At 44.1% G+C, this 18,711-nt stretch overlaps 1 protein-coding gene across 1 annotated transcript in view; it reads right to left on the bottom strand.

The window, feature by feature from the left end:
- Nucleotides 1-17,119: 17,119 nt before the first annotated feature.
- HDX (highly divergent homeobox) overlaps nucleotides 17,120-18,711 on the bottom strand; it is a 39,177-nt gene continuing 37,585 nt past the window's right edge. The window contains exons 8-9 of the mRNA XM_082004029.1: nucleotides 18,307-18,429; nucleotides 17,120-17,308 (exon numbers count right to left, since the gene is read on the bottom strand). Of these exons, the coding sequence (XP_081860155.1) occupies nucleotides 17,183-17,308; nucleotides 18,307-18,429 (249 nt within the window). The 3' untranslated portion in view covers nucleotides 17,120-17,182. The remainder of the gene's footprint in view (nucleotides 17,309-18,306; nucleotides 18,430-18,711) is intronic.

Below are 18,711 nucleotides of genomic sequence, written 5' to 3'. Positions count from 1 at the left end.
CCTTTAATGGGAGGTTTTTTTAGTAAATGTTGTGTATTGGCTTCAGTGGGAAATGAGAGCACTCAGCGGAGGAAGCATCTAATAGAATGAGGTCAGACTTTTAAAGAATGGCTATTACCCGGCAAACCAGAACATCAGCAGACCACTACGGAGCAAACAATAAATAATCTGCTGTTAACAGGAAGAATGATGCTGGCAGGGGGTCCCTTGAAAACCCTAACGAAGCTACGAAAGGTCAGCTCCAGCCTGGTGTAAGTTCGCAACGTCTCCCCAGTTCGTGGTGTTTGACCGCGTTTAAGCAGATTAGAACTGAGCCCTGCAGCTGATATGGCAAGACTTTAAAGAATACAGCAGAACGGAGCCGGATCTCGAGCCTTGCGCTGAACCGCCGCCGCTGCCCGGACAGCCTTCGTGGGAAAGGGGAAAAGGCGAAGACCTCATCAAAATGAAATTCTATAGCGGTGACCCGGTGGTGCTGCTTCTCTTCAAAGTTTGGGTAACTTCATAAACAGGCTTGCTCCTGTTGTAGCAGCAGAGGCAGCACGTAATGACATCACTTGCACCAATAAACCCCTCAGCCTAAGACTCTGTGCCCTGGGGCTGGTCTTGCACCTTCCCTCTTTTGAGCTACAAACGTAGCTGAGCGGAGCCCGACACCATCACGTAAATGGATGGATGCCGAATCTCCCAGAATTTAGAACCACCAGTGTATCCTCTGGCTGGGGAACTAAAGTTCTACTTTTATTAAACACCGTGGGGTTTTTTTCAAACGTGTAATTCTGAGCATCAACCTTTAGCTCATAAAAGGAGGAGGAGGAGCCCTGCAACCAACACAATCTGGTACCATCTTTGGAAGGACAGGAAAAAGCATCGGGGTAGGACTCTTAAGAAGAGGAGGATCTGATTTCTTAACATAAAAAAATACTAAGACTCACTTTTAAATTATGCTAACACTAATATAAAGAAAAAAAGAAATAATGCTGGGTTTGTGTGGGAAAGAAGCATATTTAAATCTCAAATGAATGACGTACCTTGTAATTACAGGAACCGCTGAAAGAGATAGTCAGAATTAAAATACTTTAAATATTCACATTGGAATATTAATTTAAAAAATTTAAAGTATGTATAAATGCACATAAAAAGAGGCGGATGATAAAGGGCTGAAGCTTAAATCAACTCAAAGAAAGAAGTCATCCTTGTTAAACGAAAGCCAAGTCATCCCTGAGCTCGGCAGTGAGGGCTTTAGGCAGCACGCGGCCGGGTGAGCAGCTCTGCAACTTCAGATTTAGTGCGAAATTGTGTGTTTTAGAGTACCACAACTGCCTTCCAGTGATGCTTTTCTAAAACACATGAACTTTGAGAACTCTTAAAAATTTAAAACACCCTTCTAAATTTTGAATCACCAAACAATGGGTGACTAAGCACAACTATCAAGCTTGCAGCAACAGAAGTAACATATTTCTTTTGTTAGGACAGAGTCCTCATTGCTTAGTGCGTTTCTGTAAGACACTTATAACGTATTTTATATTTTTGCAGACATTTTACATCCAGCTATTAATATTGCTTATTTAGCTAACTCGGTGGAAGATGTTTTCACTCAGAGACGATTCTGTTTCTGTTAGCAGCTACAAATAAACCCATGTACCCGTTTAACACTGAGAGATGGCATTTTTTGGAGCAAGGATGATGCTTTTCTGAGCGCAGAACCAGCACAAGATTCCCGCAGTGCCCAAGACCCATTACAAAATTAGATAGAGTTTCAGTGGGGTAAAGGTCTTGTACCCGTTTTTCCATGCAGGAGAACATTTTGCCATAAGTATTTTCTTCAGAAAAGATTTTTCCTCCATGAAACGTCGCACTGAGTGCTCAGCATTTCCTTCTGACTCCCCTCGTGTCACACTGACAGATCTGCTTAACCCACCGACAGCTGCGGAAGGCTCAAGGGAAAAGAAAATTGCCGCTCCTTGTTTGTCTGCTTGTTTGTTTAACTTCAACCCAGCAGTTCTGGCTTCTTCCAAAGTTGTTCTGAGACTCTGGGAGTGCTTTTTTAATGCCATTGGCATGTCAAAGTGACACCTGCATTTCATTATATCCTATACGGTTGGTAAAAAAAGAGAGCTCACCTACAAAACACCTTGGCTGTGAGCACAAGCGACCAGCTCCTTACCAAGGCGCTGCCTCGAACGCCGGTGATGAAGCTGCACGGGTTGGTGGTTCATTTTGAAAAGCACCTGCCAAAACAACGGCTAATGCATTTCATTTCAACATTATTGAAACATTCGCACGTACTGAGTTATTTTCTATCGACACACACCCCAAGGACCTCAGTCCCTCCTCCCTCAAAATGCTTTTGAGCAGGAAGTCGTGGTTTGAGCTTTTATGGGGGGTCCTTAGCCCCGCAAACGACAAGCAGGTTGATCAGCCCTGACGCAGCCCCAAGCCCTTCTTTGTTCTTATCCTCACCCCACTCTCTTCCTTCTCTTTTATCTCCATAGGAGTGCAGTGCTTCTCAATTTATGTTTTAATTTCTTCTTGAGTCTGCTGAAAATTATTAAGCGCATCGGGCGCCACAGAACCGGCTGTTCTACCCCCAGACTGTCCATCTTTCAGCTGGCATCCATTCCACAGAGAGCTGCGAAAAACCTTTTTGCGTCGTCCTTCCGATTTCCCAAGAGATTCAAACTCCGTGGGGAGCTCCAGTCGTACGCGCGGGTTGTTACGGTGCCGGTGCAGCACATTCAGAAATCTCTCAGAACCAGCGTCTGAGCAAGGTCTTCTTCAGGCAGGGGCTGAGCTGGAAGAGGTCGGCATTGCTTCCCCAGCACGGCACAACGCCGGCTCCACCGGTGCCCTTAGGGGTACAATCCCCTCCTTTTACTACAAATAAGAACTACACATTTATAATCCTACAGTTCTATTTTAAATGACTAACCAGTTGAAGGAGTCCTCAAAAAAAGGTAAATTAAAGTTACCGGGTCAGATCTTGGCTAGAGAAAGCTGGAATGACTCAGGTTATTTCAGGGCGTGGGTTGAATCAGTTCAAGATCTCTTTCCTTGAACTAAAAAATGCTTTTAGGAAAAAATACTCATCATTGTATTTTTTAGGATATGGAAAATAATACGTAGCCCAACATTATTACTAGATAAGGGTAAAATCAGCCTTTAAAACGTCTTGAGCAGGAGATTTTCTAGTGGATTGTATTTTAATTTTTGCTTGTAATTGCTATATATGGCTTTTAATAAAAATTATTGTTTTGTGCACAGATTTTATTTTTTGCATGTAATGCGGTTGTAAAATGTTTCAATGAAAAACACACAGTATGTAGCTTATAGTGAGGATATAACCAAGCTAAAAAAGGTTGGGTTTTATTTTTTCCTTGTTGAGCCAAAAATCAACCATCATTTCATCCCACTGGTACACCTACAGGCAGCATCGTCAACGCGGCGTGCAGCACACATACCGCACCCGGGCTCGTACTGAGACGTCTGTTCCTTCTGAACCCAGGCCAAAGCGAATCGGTGGAGCCGCGGATGACACGTTCGTCTTCAGGTGTCTTCTCCAACCCTACTTCTGCTTTGGTCAACCGAGACCAGCCCCCTTACAGCCCAGCAAGGAGGCTCCTGGGGTTTGGTCCAGATTCCCGGCCACTCATCCTGTCTCCCGCCAGACCCGTCTGTCCGTCGCTGGCATCGGGTGCGTTGGCAGCCTGTCTCCACTTGCAGCGAACGCTACAGCACACCCTTCATTGCCTCCACGGGGCTCCATCTTTTCTGTCAATGAACCGCGTCCTCTTCTCCTGCCCTTCCTTCCACTAGCCCGTTCGCGTACTTGCGGCCTGTCGCGCCGGGCTTTGCTTTACGGGCTTATCTTCATTATGTACTTGCACTGACATTCTGTCCATCAGCTTAATCTGCCTGTGTTACCTGTAGGTCCAAGTTGTTTTGGTTCTCTGCCCTTACGGTTCCTCGGTGGTCTCCTGCTGCTACCTGCACCCAACAGACGGATGAAACGAGGACTTGGGTGATACCGGATCCAGGCTTTAAAGTCAAATCCAAATCGTGACGATCACAAACCTGGGAGGACAGGAATCCAAGCCTTTACCTCCATTCTTAACATATTTTACACTTCGTCTTAACCTCAAAACAAGGCAGAACGTGGCATTGCCTAAGCCTGGCTGATGCCAGACCTCAGGGTTTAATTAAGCCTTGCTGTTGCTGTAGAAGCCCGAAGCAGGGCGCTTGGGAACTCTGCCTTTCCGGGCACTTCCCCGCGTTCCTGCTCAGCGTTCTGCTGCACCTGCAGAGCCAGTCCAAGCCGGGGTGACCCGTGTGTCCCCATCCCCATCCACCTTCCAGCTCACCCCCTCCCCTCCTGCCTGCCTCGGAGCTTTCCCCTCTTCCTCTATGTACAGGAGTGTTCACGCGTTGAAAAACGCAGCTCGCAAAGACGTGTGCGCAGCTCCGGGGACTCGTAACGTTCAACCAATTTAACCAATACTTAACCGGGTTTTTGGTGGGAAAGCCAGAAGGAGATCATGACACAGTTTCCTCTCTCTGCTTTCGAAATCTCCTTTACACAGGAAGCCAAGCGTTCACCGCTGAAGGGCAGCGATCCCCACGTGAAGCGCGGCAGCCGCTCAGTAGTGCGGCGGTGGGTGCGGAACCGCAGAAGCCGCAAACAAAATGGACCTTGCTGAGCTGGAACTGGTCACCGGCCCCGCATTTTAAAGAAAAATCTGGAATCGCTCTTCAACAACTGCACGTGGTCGGTACGTTCATTGGAGCTGCACCGAACTCCCAGCGCGGCGGAGCCGACGGCAACCTCTCAGGCCGTGCGGAGACATCGATTGCGCGGTGACTCAGAGAGGGGCCACCCACGGAACCAGCCGCCGGCATCCTCGCTGGGCGAGATGCAACAGATACACGCTTCCCTGCCCATCCATACATTTTCAATTCACACGGAGACCTATGAGTGTGTGTGTGTGTATATATATACACATGTGCACGTTATACATCGCCATTTAAATATAATATACTGCCAGAGTTACCATTTTTTAAATATCTGAAGGATGTGGTGTCTTGGAAACCGATCGACTCGAGTTGCCCAAATCAATTACAGAGTGAATCAACACATCGCCTCAGCGTGGGAGCAGTGAGCAGTCGGCGATGCCGGCTGTCCCCGTCCCCGGGCTGGGAGCACGTCGGGGGAACGGCTCCATCAGCCCCAGCCCCTGCTGCTCCTGCTTCGGCAGGACGCCTCCGGGCACGGAGCGAGCAGCTACAGAGAATGATCTAATACCTGTTATCTTAGATGGCTTCTTCAGCGGAAAGTTGAGTTGAAGGGGGGAAAAATAATTGAAACGTAATGTACAAAGGTCTTGTGACTCTTCGTTATGAATGTTTGCACAAAATTGGCGTTTTTTGTTAGCTGATCCACAATCAAGAGCTGAACACGTTCATTTGTTTTATTCCTCTCAGATCAGTTTTGCTTCTTTGGCCAGCTCTGTAAAGATGCTGAAATTTTAAATAATGGTCCAAAAATGGGATTATGTAGCTAGGAGAGTGTGGGTTGCTGAGAGAAGAGATTGCTGAGCTAAATACTTGGCAGAATTAAGAAAACTAGGAAAGACATGTGGGCATAAAGAAATAATATTTAATTTTCGGCAGAGTCCATGAAACCTGTTTATAGCTGAGATCACAGCGAGCCGTTTACTCCTTATGGTTGGAAATAAGGTCAAAGGGATGTTGGTTGCAATGGGTTTGCAACTATTACAGAGTGAAAGTATTAACAGAACATTAAACAGAGGCAAATTAGCCCCAAATCTTCGTCGGGCGCAGCCGCCAGCACGGCGCTCTGCTGCGCGCCGCGTCGGGCGGCGAGTATCTGCTCTCAGATGCCATTTCGAGGACTCGGCCGTCCCGAGGGGTGGCCTCCTGCTGCAGCTGCGTCTCCTCTGCGGGGCTGCGCTTGCGGGTTGTCTTGTCTTTAATTCACTCTAAATTCCCCTCTTCCAACTGCTTCCACGGGGGTTTTGTTCTTCTCGCCCCCTCTCTTCCTCTCCACCTCCTCTCACCAGCTTTCTCATCTTTCACACTTCATTCCAGTCCTCCTTTCTTGCCCATACTCTACCTATCTTCCCTCTCCTTTCAGCCTTCGCTGCCTTTTCCCCCCCGGCCGCTCTCCCCCGCTCCGTGGGGAGCCCTGGGAGCTGCCGCTGCTCCGGGCGCGGGGCTGGGAGCTCGTCCGTGCCGGGGGCTCCCTGGACCGAGGAGGAAATAACCTCACACCAGCGTCGCCTCTTAAATAAGGAGGGGAAAGCAGCGCCCGTCCCACAGCCGTAGCCTCGGGCTTCCGAACCAGTGGTCACCTGGGAAGATCAGGCGAGCCCACGGGAGACGTGGCTGCCAGCACCCGCTCCCTTCTAGACTGCTCCGGTTTGTCAGCCTCACAGCAGACAGAAAGTTTTTAGACAGGGCTTCAGCCATCCAGAAGCAAACTCAGGTTAAGGGGAACAGAAAATAGCCTTGGATTTGGGATTAAGAAGCTGTTTCCCCGCAAGCTCCCCTTCCTCCCCTCCCCTCCCTCTTAACCCGCAGAGCCAGAGCCGGCCCCGGCCCGAGGTGGGGCTCGGCCCCGGCCCCGGCTCCCGCAGGAAGCGACGACGCTCCCACGCAGCCCGGGGAGTTTTGTCCGTGGTTTCGACGGGCGCGGGGCAGCCCTGCCCTCGCACCGCTCCCGAAAAACGCGGCGAGGGGCTGCTGGGGGAGGCAAAGCCGGGCTGCTGCGGAACAGGGGCCCGAAGGCAGAGAGACAGCGAGTAAACAGCGAACGCGCGCGTGACGTACGTGGCGCGTCGGGGGGGTCGCTGGGGAATTACTTAATTAAGTGACAGGGGAGAAACGCGGACCCAGCCGAGCGGGGAGGAAGATCGCCTTATGCTTGATGCGCCTGGGCACGACGGCCTTCCCCGCGCATCCCTCCAGAGGTGGACGGTGACGCGGTGACAGGTGACGCGGTGGCGCGAGGCGAGGCTTTACGCGCGCGGCGGGCAGGTGATGCGGCGGGCCTCGTGCGCGAAGAACTACACGGCGGCCTTGTTTTTAAGGCCTTGCAGACCAAAAGGCGGGGCTGGTTCAGGCAAGCGTCAGTACGTGATTCCCGCTGCCCCATCACCGCCGCGTGAGGTCAGCTGTAGCCGAAACCCTTCGGAAGAGAGAGGTAACAGACCATTAATTCACTAATTGAAAATTCACGTTAAACGGAGAAGAGGAGGAGACCATTGCGAGAAGACTGGGGCTAGGGAGAATTTTTCTTTCAAAAAACATGTCAAAAGAGCTTTTTTTTTTTTTAAGTGAAAAATTTCACACGGTCCAAGATCATTCCAGATGTCCAGTGAAAAATAACCAAACCCCAAGAGAAAATAGTAGACAAAGTCTGAAAATTTTCAAATCTCCCCGGCAGGAAAACAGAGCCTCCCCTTTCCTCCTCCTTCCTTCCCCACTAAAATAACGCCAACAACCGCAAGCAAATAACCAGACGTGACCTTCTGTTGCTGCCGGCGCGGCAGCAGCGGGGCCTGATCCAGCCGTCCCGCCTTCCCCCCGGGCACACGAGGGTGCGCAGAAGCTTCTTCCTACTCCTGAGCAGTATTTGACATCCCGGCCAAGAGGTGCGGAGCATCTTCCAGAGCAACTCCCCGGTCCCCCCACACCAGCCTCCTTCCTGCTGAAAAAACCTCCCTCTGGCTGAAGCCAACAGTTACGGATGTTTTTCAGCCCGTTATCCAGCCCAGCGGGGCTCCTCAGACAACATTAGATCTTTTTGCTGACCTTTCTTTCATGGGCATTTCTTGTAGGAACACAACGTTCAGCCGGGAGAGGATACGAAAGCGCCGGAAGGCTCCGTGTTGGGCTGCAGGTCCCACTTTCATTTCTGGGAAGGGTTTCCTTCAGGTTTGAACGGATCCAGGAAATTTGGCGTACCCGATACGTGCTTGCTTGTTCTTCACTGGCTTCGCAAAAGTACCGGTGTCGGGCTTCTTCAGCTGTTGGCCCGAAAATCCTATTTAGTTACTGCTTCTGCACAGCGCTGAATTAAAAAGAAAACAAACAAGTTCACGACTGGTCTGGTTACTTCAATGCACGGGTTCAACTTCTGCAGGTGATGTTATCACAACTGAAGCCCAAAGTTAGATCTGAAAGTACCACGAAGGATACGGAACCCCGAACCGAACCTTTCCGTCCTTCTTCCTTTGCACAGACGCGCGTTAGTGTAATTTTGGTAACTAAAAGCGCAGAGTTGCGGCTGCACGTTCAGCCTGATCTCAGTCTCCTCATCACTAAATGCCAGATTCCTTATTTCAGTAATAGATTTATTTTTCATTTAGATAAAAATAGTTGCTCATTTTGAAATACGAAGCGTGGGGACAATTTAAGGCTTTTTTTTCCCCCAGTTACTGGGGGTTTTCGCCACCAGGTGGCAATACAGCTACAGCCAGCATCCCCAAATTGGGTGGTTTTTCCCCAAAACGTCCAAGCTCAGTGTCACCTGTAAATTTGACACTAAATCTTTAGTGTCAGAGAGCTTGACCTCCTCTTTGTTCGTCTGCTTCTCTGTCTCTGTGGTTTTTAACCTCCTGCCCTGCTGCAGTCGTTTCAGAAGCTGGATGTGGTCTCTCAGCTCCAAGGTTTGGATGAATTCGGTTGACTTCAGAGCACCGAGAATCCCATTAGCGTCTGCAGTTCGAGAGAACCGAGTCAGGCGAGCGCCCGCGTGCCTATAGGATACGTATAGACGCGGCTGCACTGGCACCCGGCAGTGCTGCTGACAAAAGCAGCCCCCCATGCAGTGGCGATGGGGCTAAACCTCGCTTACGCATCCCTGTCCCAAGCAGGCTGGGCAGGAACCCGTCCGGGACATGGCGCCGGGCTCGCGCCGAGCCGGGAAGGGTCCACACGCCGCCGCTTTACATGGGATTCCTTGCAGCTATTTTTCTCTGGCTAGTCCTGGTCTTGAAATCATTTTAAATTCTTTCCCCGTAGTCGTGGTACCCTGCCGTGAGCTCTTCGGGACAGCTGTGGTCATGCTTTCATCACCTACATTTCCTCCAAAAGCAAACAGTCATCGGCACTAACAATGTTTGCCTGATTTCCATCAGCCCGTCACACCGGCCGCCTGGATCGCCAGCGGAAGGCGGAGGCCACAGCATTTAGCTCTGGAGATCTTCGAGGCGGTAAGCGCTACGAAACGGTGTCATGGTTAACAGTAACTCAGAGAGCTCACATTTACAACCCAGGGCAAAACACTTAGGCATTGATGGTTCACCCAAGCTCATCCGAGCCGTTGTCAGTGTTGTGCGTTGATGGCTTTCCTTGCCAAAGATGAGCTTGTGTCTAATGGCGAACACTTTACAAGTGTTTCTGGGACAGGGGGTTCCAAGTTCTGTATATACTCCTGAAAAGCCTCCCCATGAAGCAATAACGACTTAAATTAAGATATTCCTAACTCCTCCCAGTAGACAGCTGACCTGTCCCCTCGGCACGCGCCAACGGGCATCGCAGTGCCGTATCCCTCCCCGGCGTGGCCCAGCTCTACTCCAAACAAACGAAAACTCGTTACGAGGAACGGCCGAAGCGGACACCAGGTCTCCGTGAGAGCCCGCGCGCGCGCTGCCGAGAACCGCACGTCGCTGACAGCGAAGCGTTTTCTTTCTCAGGCTCACGCGCTGGATGGCAAACGGCCGCGCGGGGAAGCCGGCAGCCGCGGTCATGCGCGGCCATCGCGCTGCCTCCCGAACGGAGCCCAGCCCTTCGGGAAGCGGAACACCAGCGCGCCTGCGCCCGGCCCTGAAGTTAACTCGACGCGCGATGCCTTGGAACAGGACTGAATTTTTACAAGAGTAATCAATACAGAAACGGAGAATTTCATATAGGAAAAGGAGTTAGTTAACCTTTATTTCATTTCTCCATAGTCCCAAACTTGACAGACGTAGAAAAATATTCTTGAGTCTAGTAGACAAATTTACCAACGCTAAATAGCCCTTTTCTCTGACCGGTTGGGCCATTCTAGATACATTTGTACAAGCGTTACTTCAGGGTTGGGTTTTTTTTGTCTTTGTTTTGTTTTGTTTTTTTCAATGAAAGGTTTTGCTAAACTATAAACCATAAACTACAGAGGAAAACCTTGATCTACCAAAGCATGCATATGAAAGTATCTTCCAAAACTAAAAAAAAAAAACAAACCAGGAAAGCAAAACAACCTTGAGATGCAGTTGGAAGGAGAAAACAATTTAGAACAATTTGAGGAAAAAAATCCAATTAACTAAAGACAAGTCAACGCAAATTCTGTAAACTATCTGTGGATAAGTTAAAATATCTATGGCACAACTTTTCACAAAAAAAATTAAGGTGAAGACCAACATTTTATATAAAAATAGCTGAGCAGGCTTCTAAAGAAGGAAATAAGCATTTCTCATGACGACTCTGTTAATAGAAGATTATAAATACCCTTATATATACAGGAAAAAAAAAAATCAATAGAAACATATGGAATATTTCACGAGGCATCCATCGTTCAAATAAGCCAAGATCATATGTCCCGGACCGTAGTGGAGGTACTTCAGTTTAGGATTTGTAGTAGTTTCTTTGCTACACATACTGATACAAATAATAAAAATGCAATATAAATATTTTCACAGAGAAACGCAGTAATACACTTGGGTTACAAAGCTGAACAAATTGGCCCAGAAGGAAATGATACAAGTTTTAAGAGCGTCAATTCTCTTGTGTTTTGTAGGCTAAGGAAAACATCCAAGTTATACAATAATATTTAAACTTTCTGAATATTTTTTTTTTTTAAACAAACTGATGCCTTTCATGAAACTAAAGCAGAAACGATCATGGCAGAAGATTCATTCTTTCTTCATAAATACAGCAGTTTGTTTGTTTGCCCAGATCACTTCGAAATACCATTATTATCGGCATTTTAATACATTTCCAAGCCTTAAAGTTACCAGTTCTGCAAGGAGTTAAACTATAAAAAGTATTTTTATAGATGTATTTGACTAATTTCAAAACTATGTAATCAATATATAGCAGGACATAAAATGAGAGCAAATAAAATGTATTTTAGAAGAATCACATTAAGTGATAATGTAGATGCTAATACAATGATCAAGTTCAGTATATCTGTGCACATTATAAATATGCATACGTGTATTCATGTATACTCAGTAATTCTAGAAATAATCATAGAAATGATGTAATTTCCATTGAGAATACAGTTTTTCCCCAACACAATTCCGTGGATTTGCCAATGGCTTTGTGAACTAATTTCACAAAATCCGAAGATAAAAGTAAGAGCTCTCGTCCTCCAAGGTGTAGAATTTTTTAGTTTAGTGTCATTTTCTTGACTAAAACTCCAGGATCTTCAGTTCTGCTACTCAACCGAAAAGCCTCCTCGTGTCTCACTCCCTCCCCAGGCTGAAGAGGCTGGTACCTTCTGTCACCCATCCCCACGTATTTCAGAGAGATACATGTCATGGGGGAAATTATAGGGACTCTCTTAAGGTGAAACTTGACTACAAAACAGGGTCTACGTCTACATTTAAACCTTACTTTGCTACAGATTCATTTTAATTTACCACTTGCTTCCAAGCAAATCAAAATTGTTTCTGCAAGGTCTTTATACATATTGTTCTGCAAAAAAAGGGAAAGAAACAGTAGCTGAAGTAAAAATATGAGGATTCATATATGAACTGTTATGCCTCAGAAAACACAAAATCCTATTCCTTTTCATTGCATTGCTGAGGATTCATTATTGGACTGTTCTGATAAATTAATCTATGATGTATTGAGAAATGTTACAACAATCAGTTAATACCAGAAAAAAGGATAATATCCATTCCTTACAGTAGCTGTACCAAAAATAGCACAGCTAGCCCATTTACTACATCATCCCTCAGCTTTAATAGAAATATTTGCTACCCTTAACTAAATATGCTAATCATTTCTCCCTAATATCACATCTTTATTCTTGTCCATAGACTGTGTTTAAGACAAATACATTAAAATAGTACTAAAATAAAAAACAAAGTGAATGTCTCACACTCAACTAAAAAACAAGCACAAAATTGAAGGATGCATGTTGGAAATAATTTATTGCCTATAAAACGTTAAAAAAAAAAGGTTCACATTTTCTGTGTGGTTTTAAAGGTGGTGTCACGTTTCAGAGGTAGTGTGTGTAAAATGTAATACAGAATTTGAAAAGAATTATTGACTTAGTTCAGTAATACAGTAAAATGTTCACCAGAACCAAAGCGCTGACCTGAAACCATTCTCCTTACAGGAACATTCTTAAGCACCTCTTATCAAAGAGGATTGCTCATTTGTTTAAAAACAACAACCACCACAAGCTCAAGTTTCTGCCCCATTCGTGTCTGTCGTCTTCTGACCAAAATGTCAGCTGCTGCCTTTCAGAGACAAGTAAGTACTCTTGAGTCAGAATAAAACCCTGTTCTGCCATGGAAAAAACCCCAATTTTGTAGTATCTTTTATTCTTTTTTTCGCTCATAACTGTTACGATTTCACGTTTGGTCTATGTGGTAAAACATTAATTGGGTAGAGAAATCAAACACCATAAACCAGCTTCTCTCTTTTCTAATAACTAGCTGGAATTTTCTCACTAACCATCCTCTAACTTTGATCAGGCATCTCACAGCTGAGCAACTTACTTCACCTGATGATGATTTGGGCAGAAGAGGCAGAACCTTGAAATGCAAGCTGAAGGTTCGACAGCTGCCAGTCCTAACACGTAAAGCAGCCTCTCCCTTCACTGGCTGACCTGAAGGATCTGGGCAGCGGGACTGGAGGTAGTAAATCAAGCTTTTGGTTGTAACATTGCAGGTTACAAATTCTTCACGTTTCAGATATTCTGTGCTCTTCCATTTATGCATATTATTGTCTTTCCTTATGTTATCAGTATCCTGAGACCAACAGTCAGCTACGACTAGAGTACCTAGGGAAAAGTTAGTGCTGTGCATTAGCTTCTTTTCAACGTTACTGATACGGTAGTGCAACAGAGATCCCAAACCGGATAGCTGATCGATTTTAAGCAGTAGTTTCCATTTCCACAATAAGCATATTCATCATACTGTTGATTTCTCCTATCATTTCAACTGTATAACCACAACAGTAGATATAGCTGTCTCCGTCGGGTGAATGGACTTGATAAGCTGCTTCCTAATTTAAGAAGATGAAGACATAACCGGTACAGTCCTTTTTTCACTCAGAAGACTGCAAAGCCCATGATCTGCTTGTCATTTTCAGACTTTTTATTGCCTTAGTGAAAAAGAAATACTTGGAAAGATTAAAGTGCAGTGCTGCTTCAAGAACCAAGCACTCAAGAAAACTGACACTTGTATGGTACATCTGTTCATGTACTTTTAAATCTGCCAAAAATTCACCTATTAGAATATTTACTGTTACTCACTCCTGCTAGACCTATAGACTTGACAGAAGCATCATCTGCAGGGAAATGAAGAGAGGCATAGCTTCAGGAAACCGCTTTAAGTATAAGCAAGCTTGCTAGCATCAAAGACTTTCATTGCCCTCCAAGGAGCGCGAGCGTCCTGTCTCTGGTTTAAAGTGTCTGTTCTGAACTACCTTTTTCCACTTTGGTTTCTTCAGAAAGACGTACTTCATCATTTGTGTTCCGACAGAGGCATTAGGAACAAACAACGCCGGGAAGTCATCTTTCACGGACAAAGCAAATGAGAGCCTTTGCAGAAAGACGATAAAAACATCAATACGTGGCACTTCTGCTGTAGCGGTTATTGCAGAGTCAAACCACTGAAATAGCAAGGGGGCTTATTTCTGTCATCGTAACACAACACACAGTTAGCTTCATCTGTCATGGGAAGTCCATGCAAATGATGAACTAGCACTTAATACGGGCTTTCGTTACCATCCTATGAACAGAGGAAGTAACCATAAACCGAATCCTAACGTGCCACGGGCCCAGAGAGCCATCCCCATCGTTCTCCATCATCTGAGGAACTTTTCAGAACTTCATCTGGAAACGAGTATCCCGGTGACTGTGTATCAGAATGCGATGCCTGTCAGGAAGATGCTTGTCAGTACAGATGCTTTTAAGCAAGTACACGTCTTTCTTACTAAGATGAAGTTGGAAAGGAATGTGCCCAGTTCTCTCATACTAAGGTCCAGCTGAACAAGTTACACAGACTGGGATGCAATCTGCAGACTTGATTAGCACGTTACATTGCCTGTTAGGGACACAAGCAAACCAAAAAAACCCCTAAATCACAGAGCACGTGTGCGGTGCTAGGCTGAAGTGCCATACTTGGATATGAATTTTCCTAACTCTCAAGGATGGTTAAATGTTATGTTACAGGACCTCCAAAGCTGCTCCTCAGCCACTGTACTGCAAAACTATTGCTGCTGCAATGACTTCAAATATCAGTAACGGTAACATATAATTAAGATTTTTGTTTTACATATGCAGGAAATATACACCGATGCTGAAAAATCCCGCAGAACAGTTGTACGGTATTATCCTATATAGCATTTTGTTACACAGGAATATAATTTATACACTTTCTTCCTGAATATCCTGTAATATTGTCAAGTGTTTCAGGGTATGGAAACATGACTACTTCGCTACATTTTGTCTTGTCACCTACAAGAGAAAAGGGCCAAAGAATAACATGCCTACAGGGATGATGTGGGCATTGACTGCAGCACATCCTAAAGAGGATTCCAGCTTCCTAGAGGAAAGGAACTTGCATGATTGCTTGAGTCTGGTAGCAGTTCATTCAAAATTAATTCCTTCGATTTGTTTGGCATATGAAACAGAAGCAAGACATAGCAAAATATGATCATCAATGAAAGTTTTTCCTGTATAAAGCTGGATGACTTAATTGACTGTGAAATCCAGAACTCTCATTGAGTATCCTGCCTTTTGTCATGGGAATTTAAGTGGAAGCAGCAGGAAAATAGGGTCCAAATTGTGGCAAATCACAGTACTAATTTTTTTTTTTTTAATTTCAGCAAAGCTCACAGAAAACAAGAGGTTTCATTGTTAGTGGCACAAATTTCCTATCTAGACAGAACAGTAATAGAAAGCATTGTTAACCCAGCATAGAAAACCCTTTATAAATCATTTCTTCAGAGTGAACAGAATTACAGTTGAGCCCTATCTTACATTTGAAGGATGGTACTGTGGCCTTTGCTCACAAACCTTAATTAATTTTAGATTGGTGGTCATTTCAACAGGCATGTAAAATACTGCTCCTCCTTTGAGTAAAGCTTTGAGGATGTGTCTGCCAGCCAGGATGTGACATTTCAGCTCAGGCAGTGAAAGGATGAGTAACCTACCACTAACCTCCTGGTTACACACACTGCCTTCCCTCTCTCCTGGGATTTCACTCTGAGTTTTAATGCCTAAGCTCAAATACAGGTCCAACAGCTTGCTTTTGCAGGGTTACTCTGTAGAATAGATGGTAAGAGGTCTTTTGGGAACTGAACTGTATAGAAGTCAGAACTGTGAAACTGTTTGGTTTTTTAAAACAGCTTTCAAAACTGCTACTATCCTTTATGCAGCTGACAATTAACAGCATTGCTAAAAGCTCCCCATGCCCAAGGACAACAAAGAGACACAAAAAGACCCTGAAAGAACACAGCTCACTACTGATACTAAAACAAAGCTGGAGAAGTGATTGAGGAGGAACAGACCAGACTGAGAAAAAACTAAAATTGTGAGTCAATGCCACTATTAGAGAAAAAAGAAAGTGTTATTTCCCCAATACACTCGATTTTCTGAGCTATACCTTGGCCCTCCCACTGAAATTAAGGGGATTACTTACTGTACTGCATGAGTAAGGATTCACCAGAGTAAATAATTATTTGGCATAAAATTGAAAGATCAGGCTTTTTACTAGACTGTGACAGTATCCATTTCAAAAAGGCTCGCTGAGGAGTATTCAGATGAGAAGTCATAGAGCATTAATAATACCATGCACCAACATGCCCTACTAAATTTATCTGAATGTGTTTGCACATCCATTTAATCAGATGAGTAAAGGGATTCAATGTGAACGACAGCCAGGAAAGAAGAAATTCATTTCAGCCACTGCCTGCAATCGAGCTCACAGTTTAGAAATGGCAACTGTAACGTGGCAGTTGCCAAAAACTTCATCAGACGAGGCTGCTTCAAAACCAGGTCACATTTAGAAGATCCGCAAAGGTATATTCCAAACACTTGAACACCTTTCAGGATGCAAGGACAACTGTGGATTTATGACAGTGTCTTGATAAAATGGAGCAAAGTTTGTGGAAAAATATATAACCAATAATTAAAAGAAGGAACAGAACTTTAGCATTCAGACTTTGACAAATAAAAACTGTACCTACATTCATAAAACCCTAAACAGTAATGTAAACATCTAATCCCATTGCTACTGTGAGAATTATCAGAAAGTCTCATTCTGCAGCTATCAGGTTTCCCATATCCAACTAATTTGTTACAACACTTATGACTGCTTCTTTACATTAATAATTTATTGACAAGAATTCAAATTTTTCAGTTAGCCTTTCAAAGTTTTTTCAGCTATTTTGGTCAGAAAATGGAAGGTTCAACAATCTGAAGTCACATAATGAAAAACACTTTAGTTTAATTTCAGATTTCAAAAGGGTTCAAGCAAAACTCATAAAAAGCCTGTGATTCTATTTGGATTCCCAATTTTTAGTCCACCTACCTGAGTAAAAATGGGGAAAAAAATAATAAACAGGACTGGTGAGCAAGGAACTCTGAAGAATTAGCTGTCTGTATAACAGGACATTTGTTTTCCATTCTTGGATACCTGCTCAAAAAGACTTTGCTACAGAGCAGGAGTTTTTCTGGAGAGTCAGAAGTTATCCTAATCAAGGCCAAACCGCTAAAAGTGAAACCTTTCCTCACACAGTTCTTTCATTTACCAAAAACAACATTTGAAATTTCTTGACACTGCAAACTGTAGCCATGACATACTACAGTCATCCTTCAGGAAGGTCTACTTCACCTTGGGTTTTCTTTTTTGGACTGAAGAACACTGGATAGCAAAATGCTGTTCTCTTGAAACCTACACGTTACGCAGGGTTTCTTTTTCTGTCGATTAAAAAAAATAAATCACAAACTGTCTGAGGCATTTTTCTCCGATAAAGATGACAAGCTGAATGAGGTATCGTCAGGCTCTGGGGATGCATGATTGAAATCCATTTCTTCTAGTTCAGGAGGTAAGTCTGAGAGCAGTGCCTGTAAGTAAAAAAATATTACAATACAGTATTAGGTATATGTTTTATGTCAGCATTCAAATGTCATTTAAACATATAGTGAAAAAATAGCTTTGTTAAGCTTTTCAGTCAGTGTTGGTACTGGATAGGTTAAAAAAAAAAAAGTCTGTATTGATAAATATTGAAAGGAAAAACATTGACCAAGATCTTATAACAATTCCAGAAGTTACTCTGGAAACAGCTCAAAACAATTTTTTTCCCCCCAAACTGGACAAAACCAAATGATCTATATAATTTTACTCAGATATTTTTAACATGCAAAAGCTTTAAAACATCTATAACCATGCTATATTGTGATCGTGCAGGAGATAGAATTAGGTGCTGCATACAACGCCATTGCTGTTAGAGATCTATTGATTTGCCTCATAGATTTCAAATTTACTTCTCTTTATATTCAGTTCACATGGTTTTATGAAAAAATATAGAAAACAACCATAAGCCAAATTTATTTTGGATGTAAAAGTGTTCTATGTTTCTTGCTTGCAAGTTACAGTTTCTATTTTTACACCTGAAAAACTGTAGATTGTAAAGGCAAAAGGAAAAAAATAAAAGCAACAGTATCTCTTCCTAAATAAAGCCCAGAACGTTACTCATAGATGATATCATCCAACCAAGCATTAAAAGAAGTGCTATGTATCTTATGCGGTACAGTAAAACTGAAGCAGCCTGGCTTTTTTTTCCTAGATCTCGCATCTTAGATCTCACAGCAGACAAATCCCAGCCCCTCAGTGTACACTGGTGCATCGGTTGTCCCTCTGTAAAAGTCTTTTCCTATGTCATTGCTTGTACAATGATCTTTCTTTTGTTTAGAGTTCAGCTTTTCTTTGTCTGCAAGATGTTCAGCACAATGCTGCCCTAATCATAATTTGAGCCTCTGGACACTACGGAATAAAACCAAGGGAGTCACAGAACACAAAATGACAAACACCTTCCGTTACTAAAACCTACTTCAGGACTTACCTGCTGCTGTTCTTTATCATCTGATTTAATAGCAAGTATCAAACTGCGAGTAAATGTCTGTAGTTCAAAATACTTCTGTTTGTGATTCTCCAACTCATTCTCAATGAATCTGACTTCTTCATTCTGTGGGGGAAAATTACATAAAGTTCTGGAAATAATAAATAGAACTGCACCTGTTTAATGACACCTAAACATACTTGTGTTAAAACTAGATGTTTTGAGTGAAAATGTGTTTATTATGATTCCTGCCAAAAACAGTATTAAGTAAAACCAAAAGTTCTAAATTACAGAATTATAAAACAATGCATGTAGACTTTGGATACAAACAGAAGTTTCTGATGAACGACCAGTAGCGTCACAGTAAACCTGCAGAAGCGTACGCCGTTTCATTTCTCATTATCCTCC

This window comes from Phaethon aethereus (genome assembly GCF_964289735.1).
Source record: "Phaethon aethereus genome assembly, chromosome: 10".
In the NCBI taxonomy this organism is placed as follows: domain Eukaryota; kingdom Metazoa; phylum Chordata; class Aves; order Phaethontiformes; family Phaethontidae; genus Phaethon; species Phaethon aethereus.
Note: the sequence above shows the minus strand (reverse complement) of the source record. Positions and strands in the feature narration are given on the sequence as shown.